At 38.6% G+C, this 24710-nt stretch overlaps 1 protein-coding gene across 2 annotated transcripts in view; it reads right to left on the bottom strand.

Moving 5' to 3' along the window:
- The window catches only part of LOC146622714 (mannosyl-oligosaccharide 1,2-alpha-mannosidase IA), a 207540-nt gene that overhangs the window by 115132 nt on the left and 67698 nt on the right, over nt 1-24710 (bottom strand). For both annotated transcript variants that reach the window (XM_085366357.1, XM_085366358.1), the window contains exon 2: nt 9541-9637. In XM_085366357.1, coding sequence (XP_085222483.1) covers nt 9541-9637 — 97 coding nt within the window. The remainder of the gene's footprint in view (nt 1-9540; nt 9638-24710) is intronic.

Raw genomic sequence — 24710 nt, 5'->3', positions numbered from 1 at the left:
CCAAAATGACTTTGCATCACTTTCCCACACTCTCTTAAATCAGTTCTAGATCTAAGTTTCAGATCTAAATAAGGGAGTTAAGGCTTTCCTGATAGCCTGAAGTATGAAAAATCTCATATCATAATGTCTTGCTTTGCCCCGAGCTATCACACTGTTTCTCTAAACAAAAATTTTCCACTCTCTATGATGCCTCCTTGCTCACCATGTCAATATGAACTGATCAATAAAAGTAAAAGCTCACCTCAGCTGATCTCACAGAGGCATGAAACCAGAAGATGAATTAAACAAAGGACATAAATGACCACTTTAAAACCGAAACCAAAGCAATTAAGAGGTACAGTAGTTCTGTCAAATCATCCTCCAGATTTACACTTACTGTTGTTAAAAACTATTCTTTTAGATTCTTAGGGCCAAAAAGAGACAAGGCTCAAAAGTGGTCTTTTGATCATTAAAAATGATCTTTATTTTACATATCCAGATATGAAGACCTTTCTCATAACACACAACCCAAGGTCTGAAGCACAAACGGAAGCCTAGTTATTTATATACTTGCTCTCACGTCATGCCACACTTTAAGTTTCGATCAAACAGCCTAGTTGGTTTCACTTTCACTTCATTCTAGCTGCAAAAGCGCTTCTGCAAAAGCATGCAGTTTCCCGACTGCACTTTTTGGCACAGAGTGTACTCAGAGTTAGGCCTTTCTTACATTAAAACAATATAATCAGCAAATACGCATTCAAAATATATAATTCAAAACTCAACACTGTGTTCAACTTTCATTCTTCAAGCTGCTATAACTATATAAATGTTGAACATTTAGCTAAAGAGCAGACATTTCATTTGGCCAAAAAACAAAGGAAGAGTGGAGGTACTGGACTTGAAGAGGTCAAATATGAAAGAAAAAAAAGAAACATCTCCAAATCAATTATAATAAATGTGTTCTGCAACTGCTGGATGTGTAAATTAAACCAGTATACCAAATAACCTTCAAGGTGATCATATGTAAATGTTGTCTTCCATTAGAAAGCTATTGTAAATTTTTAGACTAGCAATATAAAACCCACTGTGGTGGATATTTTGTAGTGAAAACTCAAGCTCCTTTCAGGAGCATCTATTTCCAGTGATTAGACAAAACCATTTCAGATTTCATGCCGGTAAGCACCCCATGCTTTAACATTTATTATTGCTGAAAGTAAACAGCGGCAGCAGGCGAGACATCTTGCATATCATCCAATTGACCTTCAATGCTTTATGTCAGCCACGGTGAAAGCTGCTGATAATATCAGCACCAAAACTTGAAGCCGACTGGTAAAAGTTATTAACATGTAAATATAACAAGTGCTGAACTACACAAACTCCATCTGGGTCACAGTCATCTCCACCTTTAAGCTGAAATTTATCAATGAAATGCATTAAATGGAAAACAAAGCCCTTCAACTTAACCACCTCCCCATTGCATCTGCTTCAAAAGAGTTTCAACTTTTCCAACAAAGTGCACGCTTTTGCATGCCATTAATACATAAATCCAAGCTTCAATTAGCACTACAATTTTACTTTCTAAATTAAAAACACTGAACATGCTTTACATTATGCAGTATTCTCCTCAGGCACTGAGAATAGGGTGACAGATATTCCTCTGTGCTGCTGCGTGAATCTCATTTTACAAAAACAAATGATTTCTTAAGCTGGAGACAAAACAAATGTTGCTGTCATATGCACTAAAGTAAAAGGTGACCTTGATTTTCACCTCTTCACAATGCTCGAGGAGATTTAATATTAACCTGACATGAAACCGGATAGGGACAAGACAGCGCTACCAACTGCTTTATACCCAATTAGTAAATTACATCTGTGATGATTTTCTTGTCCAGTTTTATTATGTCACACAAATTTTCAACATATTATAATAAATGCTTGTTAATTAAAGTTTAACCTCCGTGAATGCGTATATGCTAACTTTATTATAAATGACTACACGTTGGCTGAGTGGGAACTCCCACACAATCTCACATCAAGGCACGATTGTTCAAAGTACGTTAAAAAAAATTAGCTTTCTAATTGCCCAAGGCAAAAGAAATTTTAATAAGCTCTGAAGAAATAAAGTAATTTAAATGACAAAAGTAAAAGGAGGAAAGGAAGTATCAGAACTTTGTTTCAGAGAAAAGAATTAAGAGAGACGCTTTCAGCCTTGAGGGTCATGACAAAGGGAAGAGGGATTATAGCAAAAATAAAAAGGAACGTAGGGTTGAAAGAAAGAATTAAAGGAAGATTATAGTAAAAGTGAAAGTGTGACAGAAGGTTTGGAGTAAAATGTCTCTCTGCCTCTCTGTGGTTTGGGCCGGGCTGTAGGTCGAGCAGCAGGGATGTTCTGGTTACTTTCAGCATATTGACAAACCTCAGACGCCGTTGCTAACCGTACTGTAGATCCAATCTCGTAGCATTTCTGTTTGCTCTGGGGATTAAATTAAAGAACACAGCATCCAATTTCATACCTGGCTTCTTGCACCACCCCTCACAATGTGACATTTACTCACTAGCATGATGCCCTTTCTCCCTTCCTCTCCCTTTGACAACCTCCCACTCTCTATTCATAGATAATGCACTGTGCAACACACGAGGATAGCTGAAAGCAGGAAAACGATGACAGTTTTCAACAGACTGAAAAAACATTTTCTTACAGTATTAACCATATTCTGTTGAACAAAGTCTTTCGCTTCCCTTCATACTTGGAGACTTGACTATTCCTCAGCGGTGCTGCCAGAGATAAATAGCTTTTTCTACACTACCTTTGTTGTTCGGATATCAGTCGGATCGGCATTAAGGTTCTTAATGGATAGCTGTGCTGTATGGATAAAGACAGCAATTACTTGGAGAAGCTGTGCGTTGTACTCTTCAATATTTTAAACATATTATAGAAACATCAAAACATTTAAAAACTGACTTCCAAATTAATAATTTGCCATGTAATTAATAAATAAATCATTGTAAAATATTGCACTGATTTATGATATCGTTCATGAATGCAAAAGCTATATATATCTATATCTCTCTCTATCTATCTATCTATATATATATATATATATCTATATATATATATATCTATATATCTATATCTATATATCTATATATCTATATATCTATATCTATATATCTATATATCTATATATCTATATATATATATATATATATATATATATATATATATATATATATATATCTATATATATATATATATATATATATATATATATATATATATATATATATATATAAAAAAAAATGTAATTTTATATGGAAACAACATATTAGGTGACTGCTATACTTGTCAATATCAGTATGTAACCATGGCTTAATTCAATACAATTAAACAAAAACAGTACGATCCATCATCAACCGATTCTTCAGTTCAAATCTAATTTTTTCCTAAATTAATTAAATGTTGATGTGTCACAGTGTGCCAAATCCCAGTGAAAATTAGCAAACCCCTTTTGCATCTTCCTGCATATTTCACAGCTTTTCACCTCCATGTGTGGACTTATTTGGTCCACAGGGCTGAATCACTTTGCATATGTCTCACAGGAATCCTTCAGCACTGAGCACCACACTGCTTCTAACTTGTAAATGGTGCTGACTTATAGATCGTATTTACATCACTGCAATAGAAGCATGAACAATAAACATGTCGCACAAGATTGCTTGATATACAACGAGTAAGCGAAGGGATTTTAATTACACGCACCATGTATTCACGCTCAGCATGCAAAAAGTTTGACCTTGTTCAATGAAAGCATGCTTGAAATAATTCATTTCACTTATTTATTCAATAGCCATTGTTATTCAGTGTTTGGGGTCTATGTTAGCAGTGTATTTACTATAGCTAAAAGACACATGAACTGCACAGCTAATATGCATAGTTGAGTGTTTGTTTAATTATTGCATCATGTTGCAAATTCTCGCCGTATCAGGCCCCACTGCCAGATTCCAGTATATTTGTTTTCTTATACAACTGATGGTTTCATGGCGTGAATACAACAAAGCAGGATGAAAACAATCTCAATATCTTCTCTCAGGTTATACAGTCTAGCAAACTGTCACCTCGCTGTCAACCTTCTGTATAGCAGCAATCTCCTTTACATGGAATGCCTTTTTTCTGACTGCCTACATCACAAAGTAAATGAAAAGAATGCAAAACACAGCTGTGACACACAGCTATTCTTATGTTAGGTTGTCCTGGCCAAGAGATCCAGCATTAACCTAGCACAGCGCCTGGAGAAAAAAGAAAATGAAAAAAGCATGCAAACGCCACAAAACTTAGCCATAACTGCATTGAATCCAACTAGCGCCATGCTTGTGCTATCATCACAATCTGACACCAAGCTATAATTTATAAGCTGCGTCTCAGCTAGCTAGAAGTGCCATTAACCTTTAGCGTCAGGTATAAATCCAGCTCCCGGGGATGAATCCGTATAAAATACAAGCTGTTTGTGCTGAATGTGTAAATGTGATGAAGTGATTGTTTGTGAATATGCTACCAATAACAATTTAATAAGCTGATATCAAGGCTCACTGCTTTGAGTCTGTTTGGAGTCCCATATCTCCCAGCAGTCAGACATTGCTTAATGCAGCTTTAACACGAACAAATCATTGCAAGTTTATCATCATCTCTATCATCTCTCAAGTTTTAATATTGACAACGGTACAGTCCATTAACTTTCAGTGTCCTTGGCTGATATTCCTTCCTAATGATCCCTTACTTCACAAGTAGAGTAAGTGGATGAAGCCTTGATAACTCATCTTGAAACACGACTTGTAGTAAAAACTAACAGATCTCTGCTCCCTGCAGCATATTAATCAACAAAATCGACTAACAAAATAGGCTTTCTGCAGCAAAATATCAGCCTAATTACATTGAGAAAAGTCAATCAACTAAATTTATTACATTAAAACAGTAGAGAGTGGGGGAAAACAGTTTGGATTTATTATATTTGGAGCGCTTGTTATCTAATTTGTTCTTCTGTTTTTCACTGAATGATGCTGGCAGTTCATTGTGCTTGTGAAAATACTGGATAACACACAGTATCAACACAAAAAAGCACAGATGGAAAAAAAGATTGATTTATAATCAGTTCATCAGATAACACAGACATAACGCTGCACTCCTCTTTCTCATCGAACTCACCCTCATGAACACCCTTACAATGTAACTGCAGCCCAGCCCATGCAGCAGTATATTAATGACTAACCTCGTATTGTGGATGGATTTTCTCAGTTGTTCTCCTGACTGAAGTTTGGTCCTTTTACAGCATCCAGCCATGCGATTGCATTTGTCCCTAACCATCGGGAACCATGACGTTAACTTTTATCGAGTGGAAAAAAGTAAGAGTTCATCTATGGGCTCAAAATGTGGTCATAAATATTTTGTAATTGTAAATCAGTTTTGTATGTGTAAAAAAAGATTTGTATGTGTAAAGAGAATTTGTGGGTGCGTAAAAAATATTTGTGTGTGGACTTAGCCAAAAGAAACCCTGCAAGTTACAAGTACAAATTTTGACCCTATTTTTTCTTCCTTTCATCTGATTGGTCAATGTCATGTCAATCACAAATGTAACAATCCAATCAGAGAACACATGGGTTTGGCTGTCGGAGGGGCGCTTTTTTGAACTGCAGGTCTTTGAGGATAATACAGTTTGAAGCTGGAGGATCTCTATATAAATATCCGATAGCAGCTAGGTCCCCTAACTTTCAGCAGCTGTTGAAAGGATAAAGTTGTGGTATGTCAGTGGTTAGAAATACTATTATTACTTTAGGATTAGTTTAACACAAAGTCAGGGCTGACCCGGGACCATTGCTGTAAGTCACAGTGCGCAGCATAAAAGTCCTTTCACATCGGACATGTGCTGCTAATGCTAACTAAAAGCTAAGGATCCAGAATTTGTTGCGCTGGTTGCTGAGCTCTGTTGGTTTTTGCAGCAGCTCTACCTGTACTAGATGCACCTGCTCCTTGTCTTTTCTATCTCTGACTTTGTCCTCTACAAGAGTTTGGTTTTTTTTGCTAGTTCTTCAAATGTTCAATAAAAACATGTATGCTAATTCATAACGAAGAAAGCTTTGTAACGAAGACTGTCATTTCCAAAACACTGCCCGCCCCCCCGCGGTCCGCAGCGCTGTTGAAAAGGCTGTGGAAGTCCCTGTATTAAACATGTAGACCTGTTACACAAAAATCACCAAACTCGGACGACCAGAGACTGTTTTCCTTCATGGTGATGAAGGAAAACGCTTGGTTGGCATGTAAAAGGGCATTTATTCCCTTCAAAGACCTGCAGTTCAAAAAAAGCGCCCCTCCGACAGCCAAACCCATCTGTTCTCTGATTTTTGCACATACAAATCCTGATTTACAAGTACAAAACTGATTTACAAGTACAAAATATTTATGACCACATTTTGAGCCCATATTCATCCTCCAGCTTCACTGTGTTTATGTTATGCTAACATAGTTGTGTAGCTAGCGATCACGTAGCACATCATTATATACCAGCTAGCCCAGCTTCACTAACCCTACAAACTGCTGTTTAGTTTTCCGTCTTCATTTATGTTGGAAGTGATAGCAGAGCTGTACGTTTTAATTTTTGCTGTGGTGGTTAAGCTGCTGGATTTTTGGCTTCACGACCCTTGTTCATGGTTCGTGCACGTCGAAACAGAGCTGTACGTTAGATTTTTTTCAGAAATCCCTCAGTCAGAACATGGTATATTATTTAATCTTAAATTTTTGGGGGGAGACTTCCCGCGTACCCCTAGAGGGAGCCCACGTACCACCAGTGGTAAGCCTACCACAGTTTGAGAATGACTGAACTGGCATATGAACAGATTTTAAAACCTTATTCTTTTATAACTAATAGGTCGAGAACAAAACTTTTCTCTGATGTCTTAGCTTTAACTACAAACATTAACCAAACCGGTTGAATAAACAAATGATGGCAAAATCTGTGTTTGAATTATTTTTGGTCATTTTCATCTAAGGGTGATCCTGGATTAGTTGCTTTAAAACGTGGCTCAAGGCCTTTGCTTTAAAGTGACTCCTCTTAACCACAACCTCTCTAATACTTGTGAATCCCTACAGAAGTGAAAGAGGAAGACCTCAGGTATGGAAGACAGTACCAGCCCAAGTCTTAATAAGAGCTGATCCACCTTTTATTAAGAGCTTTATTGTGGGATTTCCCTCAGGCACAGAAGTGCGAACTGACTGATATGCTCCACTGCAGAGGACTGCAGGACCCCTCTGGATTTGGCTCCAATTAGAGGCTGTTGGGAGACTGTGACACCCCTGGCAGGTTGCGAGGTTTCCTGTGCTGAGTGAAAGCTCAAGAAAACATAGTGTCAAAAGCTCACTGAGGTGCAAATAAGTGCGATGTGTTGTCGTTCTTATGACAGCTGGATTTTTTAAAAATTCATTACTTATGATTTGTTTTCAGAAGGTGTGCAGGTATAATATATTTTTATATCTGTAGAAATCCAGTTGCTTTTGTCTCATTTGAAATTCGAGTTAAACTACTGCTACCTGCAGCTTCTCAAAAGCAGCCCCATCAAAGCACAAGCAAAAGAAGAAGAGCATTATAAAGACCTCTAAACAAACTGTCTTTTACAAACAGAATTTACAAATACAGATTATTGAGTGAAAAAGCTATAAGCTATAAGAATTGTTGCCCATTACATGGCTTCAATTATTATTCAGTATTGAAAGAGCTGATCAGAAGCCAACGAAGCAAAACGGTGCAAAACAACCTCTATTTCTAAGCTCGACACAAAAGATAAATATTTTATTTTAATTTTTAATTTAAAATTAAACAATGTGCCTACCGTCTGAAAGTAGGCTACAATATGAGACTAACCACCGCATGTCTAAGGCACTATTGCTTTTCTCTGAATCAGTTAATAGACAGTTACGTCAAATGTCTAATTATGGAAATATTATGGAGATATGTTACACAACATAGCCCACGTCAAAAGCAAAGGATTAATAGCACTTCACTTATTTCTGTGCTTTGAGTTGGATGTCAGTTCTGGTTTAAGCAGAGCTTAAACTACTTTGTTTGGTTTTCCTCATTTAACTAGATTATCCATGTGTGCTGCCTTATTATCAAAATCCAAAATTACGAAGGACCTTGTGACTTTATGTTTCTCTTCTTGGCTTATTTAACGTCTGTCATATTTAACGTCATGAGGTGCTGGACGACATCCTGAGTACATTTGAGGGCTTGTGAATATTGATGCACTAATACAGCGGTTCCCAACCCCCACTGAGTCGTTTGGTACCGGGCCGCAATGTTCGAGTGGGAAATTTATGGTTTTCTGGGGTTTTATCTGTGTTTATCACTATTTTTTAATCTTTTCCTGTGTGTCATGAATAAATCTTCTTATTTTGGTACTGGTACTGGTTTTATTTGTTGTATTTATCCGTGACAGCTTAAAGGCCGGTCTATGAAAATATTGTCCGTGGTGCAAAAAAAATGTTGGGGACCGCTGCAATAATATATAGAGATGCAACAATTGACAGGCAAGGAACCGGAATCGGCTGATTTCCGGCTTTCTCTGCCCTAATCAGTAACCAGCTGATCAGCCTCGTGCATGTGCAACGCATACACAGCAGTAGGCCACGTGCTAACATTTAGTTAGCATGGAAAGTCTTTGTTGTGACTGAAGACACAAAGTTTGCCAAAACATTTATAACAAAAACTTAAACCAACTTCACCAATGTGAGCATGTTTTAATATTAGTTGTTAAAGTGAGAGAAAATTTATGTAACTTGGTTTAGGGGGAAGTTATATAGTTTAAATTTTTTTTATTTTTTTTTTTTAATTGCCAAGATGACATGTTGTATTGAAGAAAATTTGATTTTTGTTTGTGTGCGCGGTCAGTTAGTTGTTAGAAAGACATTCAGAACTGGAAAAAAAAATGGTATCAGTAAGCAACGGGACAAAAACCATCTCCAAATATACTGTGGGAACATCATGATGGGCCGGTATTGGCTTGTTATCAGGATGTCAGTGTTGTTTATCTGTTGGGTCATATTAATTTTGCTGTGGGAAAAAAAAAAGTGTTTTCATGAAGTGTTTTTTTCTCCCCAGCACAGCACAAAAACATGGAATTAAAAAGCCAAAAATCAACTTTCAGTCAAATTGTTATTTTAGGCAGACTACTTGCTCTGAAATTCTAAATCAGTGCTAGCCTGTGAGAGTTTAAGATTGGTGTAGTTGTCCATCCGTTCCAAACTGAGAAACAGTCGGCCCTGGTCTGTTTCTAATAAAGACATTTGCAACCTTCTTATCCTTCTTTTGTCCACCCAAACACAAAACTATAGATTTTAAATTAGTTTCTGTGGCTGGTGCTTCTACTGATCACAAAATTGCCTCCCTCCCTAGTTTTAGTCTGTCTTTCACATGAAAGTCTTCCAAGAGAAAGGTCAGTGGGTCTTAAAAATAAATAAATAAATACCAAAAAACCAGGTGACCTTTCAGGCCTTCTGAGTCTCCAGCAAATACTCACCAAACATGTTGCCAATATGCCCGTTTCTCGTCAAAGGCCGCAGCTCATTCTTGCCCCAAGCATAGCGCTTGTAGTTATCCCAGGCAAACTTCATCATCTGCAAAATAAACAGAGGGCAGACAAACGGGTCAGTCGGCTGACAGCAAAGCATCGCAGCTCCAAACCCAGTCATAATTAAATTGGTATAGCTCCAGGCAAACAGAATGATAGATATTGATATCAGGTCTGAATTAAGGACACGGATGCAATTATAAACACATAAACCACACTGCTAAACAATACGGTTGACATTTTCACAGCAGCTACTGTTATAAATGACAGACTGACTGGTGTCTGCAGACAAAAGTAAACCTCTTTGAGCAGCACATATTGCTGTTCAGATAGCTGTGATCTGCAAAGAAAATTCCCAATGCAATAATATAGAACAAAAAGGAGCAAGACAAAAAAAGTAGAGGATTACAAGAAATGATTAAAGCGTTCTCATCCACCAGCAGCACACTAATCAACTATATTCATAGCTCTTTGTTGTAAATATCATGTAATGACTATAGCTTTCCAGAAGTGACCAACCTCCAAGAAAACAACTTTAAACTTCTTCAAACTGCTAAAAGTCAGAAGATTACATCAAATGTTGATTTAAATATCAGTTTGAATAATATTTAAGGGGGCACAGTTGCAATACATCCGTGTGCAAGCTGAGCACTCGGCCATAGAAATTTGGCAGCGTAATCTTAACATTGTCCGTATTTGCTTGAGAAAGAATTTGTAAATGCGATGAAATGAAAAATAAAAATAAATCAGAACTGAGTCAGTAAAAATTCTCTTTTAGCCTACTTTCTTCTGAAACCTATTAATAATGAAACAAGAGTAAGAATCAAATGTGAATCACAGCATCAATTTTTACATCCTTGACTTTTTACCGAGATCAACAAAGCGATTACAAGTATCCTGAGGGGAATATGAATATATGTAGAAAATGTAACGTAAATATAGCAAAACTTCATGAGAAATAAACAAATATTGACTTAATGGTTACAATAAGAAAAGAAAAATCAGGGTTCAATGAGTCGTTTTCTGGGGTCGATGAACATCTGCACAAAATGGGATTCCATCCATTGTCCCCACATCTACACCGTAGCTGATTCAACTATTGAGATCTAGGATACTGGTTTGGTTAAAATGTGGAACTAAATCATCATGATTTAGTTCTTGTAAACTGAATTGTTGCCACCATCTGACTCGAGTGGGTAAATCTTGCAACAATGTTGCCGCTTTGTTGCAAGATTTACCCACTTTTCACAGCCTTTTATTTTATGTCTTTCTCTCCTGCAAGAACTCCACTCTCTCCCACTGAACTGTTCAGAGAGCTAAAGCACCCAGACCGAGCCTGCTGCCAAAGCTTCCAGTGTTTGCTGTTGATTACCAATAGATCTCCAGCTCCCACACAATGACATTGAGCTCTTCGCTAGAGACATTCTAGCAAAGGCTCTGCAACTCTGAATGCACTCGTATGAATGGGAATCCTACATTTTAGCTCCACAATATAAATGCATCTCCAACCACTGTACTGCTAATAAACATGGATCATTTGTAGTTACAAAGGACCTCTCGATTAAGCAACGTTTCCCTTCAGTTCAGCGGCTATCATAATTGGGCATCAAAGCACCCCAAATAAAAATGTAATGTTTTTTTTTTTATACCATCGTAAAAGAAACGCCACGATGCATGGACGGGTGCTCAGTGCAGAATGCTTGAAAATAAACTAAAAAGTAATTACAGCTCAAACTGCACAAAGTGCTTTCAGTAGTGACAGGTTCATTAAATTCATCTTCTTGTTGCACACAATACAGCAAACACAACCCAAAGCGGTCAGTATGTGCACAGATGTGGGCAGATGAGTCAGGATTTCCAAAATCCCCACCAGATGATGTCATCTCTATTATCAGTATAGTATGCTGTAAGACTTCTCTCTGAAGGTGGTTTCATATGAAGCTTTGGGAAATAAATATGAATCTGATTATTGCTGACAGGGCCTCCAGCTGAAAATCCTCTCACCCTAAAAGCTTATTATAGATACCACAAAGCATACAGAGCTCCGGCTATCCTTCACACTGGAAACAACCGCACTGCTCAAATTAGTCTTAAATTCAGGGTGGTAAGATTTGGTATCAAATGAATTATGAGCTCTATAACTATTCTGGAGCTGCGGTGCCGGTATAATTTGTTGCTTGGCATTTTAATTGCACCACATATTGAATGACTATGCAGTGAAAACCTTTCGTAGATCAGTAAAGGGTCATCACTGTTGTTTCTCCTTACTTCAGACCTGGCATTAAATCTGACAAAGCAGCATTTTTTAAACAGCGCCTTTTCCCATTTACACAAATGAATACCGACAATGAAAGCAGCAGCAATCGCTCAGAATGTGGAAAAACAAGCACCCAATATGATTAAGGGAAATAGAAGCAATGAATCTTACGCTGGAAATATGTTCACGAAGGTAATCATTTTCTCCAGTAAATGTTTAAAGAACAAAAATAGCCAGAGCCAGCCTCGCTGCGTCTCGACAGAACGCTCTGCCTCACAGAATGAAAACCAGGAAATGTCTCAAGTTTTATTTGAAACTTACTCCATCTTTTATAATGTCAGCCTGTCTCACTCCTCTGGTGGATTTAAAAGCCAAAGCACAAAAGAAATAGGAAAAAGTGCACAAAATGCAGGATTTGGTAAATGTTAAAACTCCTCGTCCTTCTCCGTTTCTTTTTGAAGGATGTTACAGACGATATGCCACAGCATTAAAAAAAAATTTTAAATGGCATGATGGAAGTTGGAGTTTATAATCATCAAATAAATGTTAAGAAAAGCAAAAGAAGTAAAATGGCAGCATTAATCAGCAACAGATTGACTTCAGAGTATGCTAAAATAGAGGATTTCATTCTTAAACGGTACTATTTAATAGGTAGATGAAAATCAAATGCACTGGTGAATACAAAAACATCAGTGTTAAAATCCTTTCCACTTCAAGTAATTTCAAGTTATGTGTGCATGTAACTGCAGCCAGTACTTGCTATTGAAGCTCACATCTGTGTTGCTGTATTGCTTTGCAGGGGTCACAGCGTGGGAAGATCGAGGTCACACAGCTATACGACTGTTGGTGTACAGACACACGACACATCGACACACCATCGTGACGCAATCTGCACCGGTCAATATTTGCTGCAGCAGCAGCCCAGCATGCTACCCCCAAAGCTGCTTATTCAAGAGGGCAAATGGATGAATGATCCATTTCCACGGGCACACAGAGAAGACACAGACGTGATCTGACAGCGCTCCGACTGTTCTTTGGTTGAACTAATTGGCTTGTTGTTGGGAGAGGCGATCCACGAGCGGGCCAGTGATTAAAACAAACCAGGACCGTAGGTCAAAAGCTGGTCACATGGTGATATATTGCTGATCACATGGCCGAGATGGGTATATGTGATCCAGATCATATCCAAGTATTCATTTCCCTTCCTGCTACATTTTTTAAAAATGCAATACTGTTTTTTTTTTGGCTAAAAAGAAATTAAATCTAGTTAATGTCAGCCCAGAGGATTAGAACCACCTAGACTATAAAAACATAGTGGATATCCAGATGTGGTTTTATAGAGTTGCTCATCAATCTCCCTTACACTACAGGAGTGTACAGTTAAGTCAGTAAAATCCTCGACTGCAGGGACCCCAAACTGATCAGCATCAATCAGAGCAATAGCAAGGATATCTAAAGCCACAAAAATGGGGAAAGGAATGAAACAGGATCTTAAACATTTGCTGTGGCAAGATTAAAAGAAGTGAGTCATTTTAGGGATAAATCCATAAAAAGCTTGACATGAATTTTAATGAAAAATTACATTTTTAAGGTTGCTAAATACAAAAGACAAAACATTTGTCATCTCGAGGTGTATATCAGACTCTGTTAGTGGTGTAATCCGTATAAACTGAACAGTTATGCATCAGCTTCACACAAAAGATGAATGGCTGGTTATATCATTTAGAACAATTTTGCTGAATGTGTAGATGTGCTTTTTGTACACTCAAAGGATGATACGCTTTGGGGTTCCTGCATCTGTTCAATCCACATCTGCTGCTTATATTAATGTACAAACAGAATGTATCAGAAGGTGCATAATCGCACGCTGCCGGTGACTAAGAGGGGGCTGATATGCAAATCTGTGAGTCATGTGTGAGAAGTCATGAAAGAACAAGTGGAAAAGGGACTTCAATGGGTTGTTGTTAGCAAGAGGTTGAGGATCTAAAGCCGACAGCTGGTTGGTCACTTTTTGTGAGTTCAAACCATTTTGTTATATTTGGACATACAATAACTGGCAGCCACAAAAGAGCTTTTACGGGCCATTTTATACCCGTGATTAGAACTTCAAAAGATGATTTAGAGTAAGGAAGCATCTGGCAGAGACAATCTGAGCTGGGGTTTCTCTGACGGGAAAAAAGAAGAAGAACAAGTAGAAGAAAAAAAGCAGCTTCTAAAGCAAAACCACTGCTACAATGAAAGAGACCGTATAACGAGAGTGTGCCAGAGGGGTAGGTCTGAATCAGAAGTTTTGATGAAGTGATAAGTCCTCTGAACGGTAGGGCTGAGCATATATTTTAATAATGTGACCCACGGCATTCCACAGCAAATGCAAACACAATTCAATTACTCAGCAAGAGGGGGTTCCCATATGGTTATTCCCAAACAATATAAATCTGCAGTTTTCCCCTCACAACTCGTCATAATTTAGAGTCGATGGCGTCCATCTGCTGCTTCCACTGTTTGGTGTTGCATAAGAACCACAGGATGACATAATGCTCTGTGTTTTCTCTGTTAGGCACTTATGAATATGTTGCACTATGTTATAGTCTTTGGTTTGAAGTAGAGAGGGACTCATTTCTCATTTCCCATTCCATATTTGATTCACTGTTCAAAGTAACACTTATTTATCTAAAACAGGGTCTTTTGCAACCTCTCAGTTCAACCACTGTCTGAAACAAGATGTTTAAGTTCTTTACTCCTTCATTTTGAGCCAACTTACGTTTCATTGGATGCTCACAGAAGATTGGCAAGTGGGCGGGGCTTCTTTGTGCCTGAGACCATGTCATGAATCAGGACACTTTATTAATCCCAGAGGTAATTATGTGGTCACAGTTGCTAAAGAGAGTAAGTTGTAACAAATCAACACACCAATTAAATAATTTACAACATTTACAAAATATTAAAAAAAAAAAATAGCTCAAATAATAAAAATCCCAGTATATAACACAAAATTTTAAATAGACAAAGCTGAAATTGAGATGCTCCTCTTATCATTTTGTTATTTTCTCAGCTCACCTTGGAACGGTTTGCAGCCGAGTGTGAAGCGGTGGGAATGAGAATCAGCACCTCCAAATCTGAGGCCATGGTCCTCAGCCGGAAAAGGGTGGAGTGCCCACTCCGGGTCAGGGACGAGTTCCTGCCCCAAGTGGAGGAGTTCAAGTATCTCGGAGTCTTGTTCACGAGTGATGGGAGAAGGGAGCGGGAGATCGACAGATGGATTGGTGCAGCGGCTGCGGCGATGCGGACGCTGTACCGGTCTGTTGTGGTGAAGAGAGAGCTGAGTGTATAAGCGAAGCTCTCAATTTACCAGTCGATCTATGCCCCTACCCTCACCTATGGTCACGAGCTGTCGGTAGTGACCGAAAGAACGAGATCGCGAATACAAGCGGCGGAAATGGGCTTCCTCCGAAGGGTGGCTGGCCTCTCCCTTAGAGATAGGGTGAAAAGTTCGGCTATTCGGGAGGGGCTCAGAGGAGAGATTATATCTCTCGGCTGGCCTGGGAATGCCTTGTTGTTCCCCCGGTCACCTCCTCCTAAGCTGGAGGAGGTGGCTGGGGAGAGGGAGGTCTGGGCTTCTCTGTTTGGGCTGAATAAATGGATGAAAATGGATGGATGGATGGATATTTTCTCTGTAGAGGTTGTGTAGATGTTACAGGTGTGAAGATCCCTTTTTGTGCTGATATTGAAGCCAGCAGAGGTCTGGGAATCTGCAGCAGTGAGCAGAGCACAGCACTCTGCAACCTCTCTAACTTTATGCGCTGTACTGCTTTGTGGCTGAGGTGCTGTGGTTTCTAAATCGTTCCATGTTGCAATAAGACCACTTACAGTTGATTGTGGAATATCTAGAAGGGAAAAAGCTTCACAAACTGATTTGCTGCAATAGTGGCATCCCATTACAGCACCACACTCGTATTCAGCGAGCTCTTTCCAACAACCCATTATTTCACAAATGTTTGTAAAGGGGCCGCCTGGCTAGGTGCCTGATTTTATACACCTGTGGCAATGGCAACTGTATTTATATATCACATTTCGTTATACTTAATGGGACTGAAAACATGTAATTTCAAAGATTAAAAGGCTCAATATTTTTTTTATCAACATAGTGTCTCTGCTCTTATTGAGCAAGGAAAAATAATAAGTAACTGAATTTTTTTAGTCCACTCTGTCAGACTGGAACAAGCTGCGCTCACTTGGCACTGCACCCCAATACTGGCAACCAACTGCTGCGCTGGCTACAACATGCAGGCTTTTATGCATGTGTTTATCTTACCGATTGGATTTTACAACATCTAAAGATGACAGACTGCCTTTTATTTCTGTCCTCCTCTCAAAAACACCGGATGTTACAAGATTCATCACAGCTATGAACATCATCTCCAAACACAAAGCAAGCATAACTCACCCACCAGAAGAAGAGCTCATAACACACCGTTATGGAATCATTTCAGGAAACATAATAATGGTTATGACTTCATGTTGCGGAGTTGCACATAATGAGGTTATTTTTAGTAATTATTTGTAACAATCAGTCAGGAGCTGTCACAGTGAAACCTTTTGTCCTATCACAGCATTTGGACTAATTTTATTCTAAATGTCTGATCAGTTTACCAAAACCAAAAACATGTCTCCTCAGTCTTATTAATCAGTATCTGTAGTAGTTATTACAGCATCATAATTAGCACATCAACGTTTAGCATAAAGAGTGTAACTTCTGTACATGAGCAGAAAAGAAAACATGGCAACTGGTTAATAATAATAACTATTTTTGGGTGTTATCATTGTATTGTTATTACTTTATAAACAAGGATGACCAAAAAAAATAGATATAGCACAATTATTAAATAACATTTAAGCTGAAGATAACCTTATTGGTTGACTGTAAACAACTGAGCTTTGATTCAGTGGCCCAGAGCCAAGAGATATACAATGATAAGCGGCTTGTAGTTTATTCTAGACAACTATTTAGAGCAGGTCTTCATTTATGGGGACAGAAACGGTTCTTGCACACCATGACATCACCACCATCTATAGCAGTGCTGTGGGGATTAAGAAAACATTTGAGAAATATCTTACACCCCCCGAAAAATACATGAAAAAGATGTTACTTTGGATTCATGTGTCACATGTCATCCATATTTGTTTTTTTCCCCACATACTATAAAACTATGAAATTTCATCAGCCTGATTTTAAGCTCAATTAAGTCCTCAAAGCAACTAAAGCCCATTTTTTCAGACATTTATTGCTTCATCAATCTGTAACGTCATTCTGTCATTCACATAAAGGTCACTTTCAGATTAATGTTCCCCACAGCTTCATTCATGACACAGACAGAGAGAGCTTTATCCGGGAAAGAAGGAGACAGAGCTACATGACTTGTATTTTTGTTACGTTTGAGTAAATCTAAAATAGCAGTAAGTGGTTCATTTTATATGCTGTACTATCGCTAATCTGGTCCCCCTCTGTAATGGGATTTTTTCATTGTACTACAGTGCATATCCAGCAATGACCTGGCATAAGAAACTATAGTAAAGGCAGAAAAATACATGCAAAACAGCAGCAGGTAACAGTTACAGAAGGACCAGTATTTTGATGTTCACAGGTCGATTATACAGTAAACGAGCCAGTGGTATGCTTCTATACTGTTTTAGTGAAACTGCCAACCCCCCGTATACCTGTATGCTCTGTGTATTCCTTTTGTGGGGGGGAAAAAATAAAAAAATACACAAATCATGTTGACTTGTTTATCGCTTCCTCAGATAAACAACTTGGATTATTTCAGACTACACGGACAAGAGCCTGCTCTCATAAATAAACATGAAGCACGCCTCAAAATGCTCTTGACACCTTTCCCGACCTGCCTGTTTTGTAATGCAGTTGTTATATTTGGTTCCACAAGCGAGGCATCCCTCTAATCTGAGGAGGCTTTCATTGGAAAACGGATAATAAATCACCCCGGCACCCTGGCATGATAGCCTCGAGTCACTGCTGCGTTAACGAGGTGCTGTGTCATCACCTGAAACCAGCTGCACCTTTGGCAGGAAAAACACAGAATCAGCTTCCTCCCATTGTTTCTGCCTTAAACTTCCCACCTAAACTTGAATACCTTTCCCTCTCGAATTTCCTCTTGCCTCTCGTATTAGACCTGCTCTGGAGCAGAGCCATTTCCTGCCTATTAAATCCACATTTATTGTGAGCGGTGACACAGCCTTCTTGGTCTCTGAAGGCCAGTGAGGCCACCCTGAGTCAGCACAACACTCTGGTCAATTACGAGCAAGTCCCAAAACAAGAGCCACAGTCGGACAACCAGGACGAACTGAGCTGTAGATCATTCATGCGTGGAATTAATGAATGTCTGGGATCAACATCAGCCAACCATCCCCATTACAGATATTGTTTAAATTGGGGGATAATACTGCAAGCGGAGAAGAAAAGATGCTTCAGAGTATAAGCTTTTTTTTTTCGTTTTTTTTTTATTAAAAGTCAGAGTTGTATTGGGGGTTTTTTCCCCCAGAGAAGCTACAAAATACTGAAAGTTAAATAACTGTAAAGCCAAAACAGATTTCTGATTAGAATGTGTCCACATAGTGTTTGTAATTAGCATCAATTGGTACACTCAGAGACACTTACACCCAGCTGCAAGGAACATTATTTAAGCATGCAAGTGTTACAACTGATGGGGACACCTGGATTCAAGCTCCAAGCTTGAGATCTGCCTTTTCAGATACTAACCAGAAAATAATCTTTCAGGATTTTTGTCTGATGTGAAATTCATCACGCCAGCTACCACAATAAAATAAATAAATAAAAAATAAAAAAGTATCCCTCTTTCTTTGGCAGGTGTCCACACTGCTCTCTCCAGCACAGATCATTAGGAGAGATCCTTAGCGTGTGCCAAACTGTCTCCTGAGCGTCCACCACTAGTGGATTGAGCGTTTCGGTGCACCATGAAAGATTCATGCCAGAAAAGAGAGAAGTGCCACAAGGACCCTATTAAAGTGTCTGGACTCTGGTGTTGAATTGTTGGGGAGGTAAACCTGAACTGTTAATGTGCTAAAATAGCCCCAGTAGAGTCTACTTGTTTTCTATAAAGGGAAATATGACAGCAGAGTTGGAAAAGAGATATAAATAAGGCTTAAAAACTAGATTCAATTTCAGCTTCAAGCTCAAATAAAAGGCTAAATCTTGTATGAGCCCTGAAACGACTCCTGGCAGTCTATATCAGCTTTAGAAGTTATAGAGGGCAAAAGCAACCCTCCAACATTCATAAAGGCAACAAAGTTAGAATTGAAGCCTAACCACATAATGCTGTCTCTCTATGTATTCTTTAAAATACTGCAGGGTCTTTACCTTGTTCTATAAAACCTCTTGACGTGCCAGTTATGAAAGTGATTTTGCACCATGCAAATAAACCTGAATTGAATTGCACTGAATTGCTGCAAAGGATTAAAACTGGCAGGGGCACACCTGCAGAAATGGAAATTAGAAATATTTTATGTAGACAAAACCCAGACTAAAAAAAAAATGGACATAGTATCTGTAAAATCACTGACCTGTTTCTGAGGTGACTCCAGGTGAGCTATTTCTTTATAGATCAGTCACTGCAGCAATACGATGCAAAACTGAGCACAATGTGTGTAAAACTGTTCAGGCAGAGGCACCAAAGCAAGGCTCAACATCATTTCCCTCGTTAGCCACTGCAACTAGTATAAACACGTAGCATACACAGAGAAGTTTGGGTTGTTTCAAGCACTGCAGAACAGTTAAAGTGTGCTTTTCCAAGCCAGCATCTAATGACCATCACAGGAACTAAAGCTTAAGAGTCTGCAGTTCCCACAGCTCACAGGAACATATCGGAGCTTAATTGTTGCTACTCACTCTCTTTGCTTTCACCACAGCAGTTTCACCATCACCAATAACGCTGCCTGCCAGGCACCAGATGAACGGGGTTGGTGACTAGCTGGTTTATCAGCTTTAGCTAGAGATGAAGTGGAAACGAAAACCTTAGCTAGCGGGAGAATGAATATCAGACTATTTGTTAGGCCTCCTGCACATCTCGCAGTGTTGCTCGTGGCTTACCAAGCCTGCTTTCCGAACATAATTACAAGCCCAAAGAGAAAACAACGCATAATTAGTCCTTTGCTTTACAACAATTCGATGCAAACGTTACATTCGCTATTAGATAAACATCTCTCGACTCTCGATTCAGAGCTTCAGTGGCGCGCATTGTTTAGAATACGCAACATTGTTGAAACACTGGATTAAAGCTTGTGTTCAAGGAGCTGCTCTTTCTTTATGCATTCAGAGCCCTACTTTCCAAAGTAATGTTTGTTTGCACAGGAGCCTCCAGTCAAACCGTTTTCCTTCCTTTCAGTTACTGGGGATCACCGAGCCAGCCCAATCAATAGACCTTGCCAGAGAAGCTGATGGAATCTGAACAAGTGGAGAGCAGAGGGGATTCAAAACTTAGTGGAGTAACAGAAACTTTTCCAAAGAAGTACTTTATGCCCCCGAATCCCTCAGAAAACCCTAACTGACTGACTATCATCCACTTTTACACTTCTTGCTGACAGCAGCTCTCTCCTCAGAAACAAGCCAGTGATGAAATTGCAGGGATGCTACAGAAAATGATGGGTTGGTGAAAGTAAATATAAACCATTACAGAGCTTTTACAGTATTATTAGAAAGAGTAAGGTAAAAGGTAGAGGAACAGCAGAAAGCAGAAGTGAAAGAAGGACCTACAGAAGTAATTTTTTGCCGACATATTGATTATTTGAGTGAGCTGCCTGGGGATAGTGTTCAACCTGGAAACGCTTGGACTTGTTTCTTGCGTGGATCGTGATTTTGAAACAAATTTTCAATGTCCTGCTGTAGAAATCTTGAAATGAGGCCACAAACTTTGGGATGTATAGCATTCTAAAAGCGAGACAGTTAATAATATCCAGATGAAATGCATATATTATTTCAGCTGGATATGTAGTGCAGGTTTTGCAATCACTCAGAGTGAAGAGTGTGTTAGATTGAGATAACATGGACTTCACTGAGCAGTCAAAAATTCTGTCCTTTGCTTCAAAATAACTGGGAGTGGTGATGATGGTCGGGCAGTACAGATCATTTTCTGCTGGGTTGACCATCGTGATAGTTTGTGGCACTGGATTTGCTCCACGCTTATAGTGATCCAGAGACCATAAAATGTAGACAATGTGATCCAGAGGCGGAGCCAGACATTTGAAACACCCGGGGCTTAGCCCTAAAGGGTAGTATGCATGTGGGATTTTTTTTTTTTTTTTTTGGGGGGGGGGTGTTTAGAAATGACTGAAAGATTAATAGGCTCTGTTTTGAGTTTTGTTCAATAATGAATGACTTCATATAGGGAAAAATATATATCACATGTGCAGGACACCTTAAACTAGTTTTTTAATTAAGCAGCAAGGCAGAACAAAGTCGGGGGTGTATCAAGACACGAAGACTAAACCCCAATTCAACCAGACCCAGAACTGATCCGGAATTAAAACAGGACTACAAGAGTTCAAAATCAGGACTACTTAGGACTTAACAAAGACAGAACCAGAATCAGAACTAGATGATAGTAGCACTAAAAATCATCATAGACCTGCACTACACTTGTTTTTTTAATTCTACCAAAGTCCACTATTTAGATTGAGAAAAGTTTATATAATTATTTAGCCTTGTTGTGCAAAAAAGCCTGCATAACTTAATAAATATAGAATTTGAAAAATAACAAACCTAAAAAGAAACACTAGGTACGAGATACACGAGTACCTATGATACGGTGATACTTTTGGTAAACAACCATTTGACTAACATGTATGTCTCACCTGCTCTTCTTCATCTCTGTTCTGTCCTCATTCTCCATCTCCCTCTCTGTTCCTCTCTCTCCCTCTTTGTGCTGACAATCATCAAATATACAGTTGAAACCACATATTTATGTACTCTTCAGATCAAAACACAAACACTTTTTTAATTGTAAGATCAAATCAAACTAAATGTTTATTTTTTTAGATTGATAAATATAAAAAACATATTTGTTAACTTTAAGGGTAAAGAGAGAAACTATCTGTATTTCTTAATTGCAAATGGCACCAAATTGTATTCAAACTTGAGCCACATTTATGGAGCTCCACAGTTCTTTTCCTGGTGTTTTGGTTGGCATCTCTTGATTTTCCCATTTCAAAGAAACAGGCTCTGTGTTTTGCCTTATATGCATCCACAGGTGTGCCACCAATTTACTCACATGGACTCTACTAACCTATCAGAAGCTTCTTCAGCTCAGAATGGAATCGTCTGGAGTTTCTTATTAATTAACAAACTTGGTGTACATGTACTCCTAAATTGGATCAAAGTGATAAAAAAACAGAAAGCTCTGTCTCTCTTTATTCTGACATTAAACTAATTCAAAAGATATTTCAATATTTATCTAACAAAAGTTTACTCTAAATTGATGTTGTACAGTAAAAAAAATTTTCTCCCTAAAGTGTATGTAAATATCTGGTTACAAATGTGAATATCCTGCTGTGTACTGAAACCCCTCTTGTTTTGCATAGAAATATACTGAACAACATACAAAGCATAATATATAAAATAACATTTACCAGAGTTTTTTCTTTGAAAGAACCCTCTAATGTCCATTCTTATATTTCAGTACATAACTGAAACCGATTTAGTCGGGGAGGGTAAGAACTGAAAATATGAAATAAACACATGTAAGCTAAGACTCTTAAAAAAATTGCATTTGTTCGCTTTTCATTTCGCCATTTGTTGATTCACTTGAAGAGCAAGTAACTTAATATGGGTCAAGTGATCAGTTTGATATCAATCTTTCGTGATTCACCGTCATATTTACATTATTTATACGGTACGAATGATTTGCTTTGGTACCTGGTCAAACTTAAGCTCTCCTTAGTATGGCTGGCTCAGTTTCTCCAACAGCGCACTCACGGGCAGCAGCTGCCCCGCCCCCTCGCTCAGTCGCTTAGTGCCTGAGCTCGGATCATACCAATATCAGGGGGGATTCACGCACAGTCGTAAATTCCCACAGTGTGCACTATGTGCTTCGAATATTGTGTGTACTTTTTCTTTTATACAGTTGTCAGCCAGACATCTAACTATGAAAAATTACACTCCAAAAGACCCCGGGCTTCTGACAAAACAACCCGGGCTTAAGCCCAGTAAGCCACCCCCAGGCTCCGCCCCTGATGTGATCTAGCTAGTAGATGTCACACAGCTCCATTAAACACAAACTTCCACCATGAAAATCTTTCATAGAAAACTTTGAGCCGCACACGTTTTACTTTTAATTGCTACATTTTGCAAAAGTGGCACAAATTTACTCACAGAGCAAACCATTAACAACGTGTCACAAGTGTGCGTCCGGGTAACAAGCTGAAAGAAATGTTCGCAAATGCATTCACTAATGGCTCTTCAATATGTGTGAACACTATACAGACCCATTACTATATGCAGGCAGCTTTGAAATACGTTCCTTTCCCCATACGATTCTTCAAACAGACACACGACTTTGAACTCTGATGTCATGAGGATATCGGCTTCACCGCTGCATCTTAAAACTGTGACTTCTCAGGAAAGAAAAAAAATAATATTTGGGTACCAAATGTTGATAGTAGTGAATTAGTTTGTATATATCCTGATAAAAAAAAAACTGTATTTCCTCAGAAAAGATCAATGAAACCAATATTATTGATTACATTTGTGCTGATAGGACTCAATATGCACTCAAAAGTTTGCGCTGTGGCTTTACTGGATTAATATGGTACAAGTCCACCACATGAAACTGATGAGAAATGAGATCCTTTACTTGTGCATAATATTTTCTCCAAAACATCTGTCGGATTATCATTTTCTGAGTACAAACAGAAATGCCCAACTGCCCCTTAAGCAAATCATCGATCATAAAGGAAGCACTTAGTTAAACGGATAAAATTGCAATGCTCAGCCTCCATTAGCATGACAAGACAGACCTCCTAACTTTTAATTCAGTAACTCAACTTGCATGCCACATGTATAGATAAGCAGAAAAACCTCTTTTGAGGAATCCTTCTTTAATTTATCATCACTTTCAGTCACCAGTAATTCAAAATGCAATAAGTATTTTCGGTATGCTACGAACGCAGGATGAAGAACATTATATATTCTGTTTCTTTGCCTTTGAGGTAGCGAGGAGACATCAGTCACCTTGCTAGAACTGTTTGACAGCCCTATTCTCTCACTTTAATGAAATCCCAACGCAGGAAAAAAAAAACCCCCAATTTCAATGCTCAGTAGGGCTGGGCCATATTATACCGTTCACGGTAATACCGGTATAATGTTAGGCAACGATAGGAAAATGAAATATCGCGATAGAATGGGAGTAAAACGCGCATGCGCAGTGCCTTTGTTTTCATACGCACATGGCCGATTGTTGAGTGAAACAGATGAACCAGAATTGGTTTGTAAAAATGGTGCAACTGGTTTGGTGTTTGTCCGTCAGATACACGACAAAGCACATTTTTTTGCAGAACATGCAAGCGGCCGTTGTTATTGTCGTATTTGTCGGACTAAGATGCTCTTAAATCTGGGAGTAATCTGGGTCCTAAACTCCGTATACTTCAGGTCAAACAACACTGCAGCATCACTTAGAGTTAAAAACTGTCTAAATTCTTTCATCTTTAATAAAACGATCAGCATTGCTGCTTTACCAGGTGTAACTATAAAGTTTAACTTCCAGGCATCCATGAAAACAAAAGTTATTACATTTAACGGAGTTAGAAGTTAGCAGGAAGCTAGCGGAAGTTAGCTCGCTAG

The sequence above is a fragment of the Diplotaxodon limnothrissa genome, linkage group LG11 (genome assembly GCF_057381915.1).
Source record: "Diplotaxodon limnothrissa isolate DT_005_m linkage group LG11, D_limnothrissa_male_GT1.1, whole genome shotgun sequence".
Lineage (NCBI taxonomy): Eukaryota > Metazoa > Chordata > Actinopteri > Cichliformes > Cichlidae > Diplotaxodon > Diplotaxodon limnothrissa.
The sequence above is the reverse complement of the archived record's forward strand: the minus strand, read 5'-3'. Positions and strand labels throughout refer to the sequence as shown.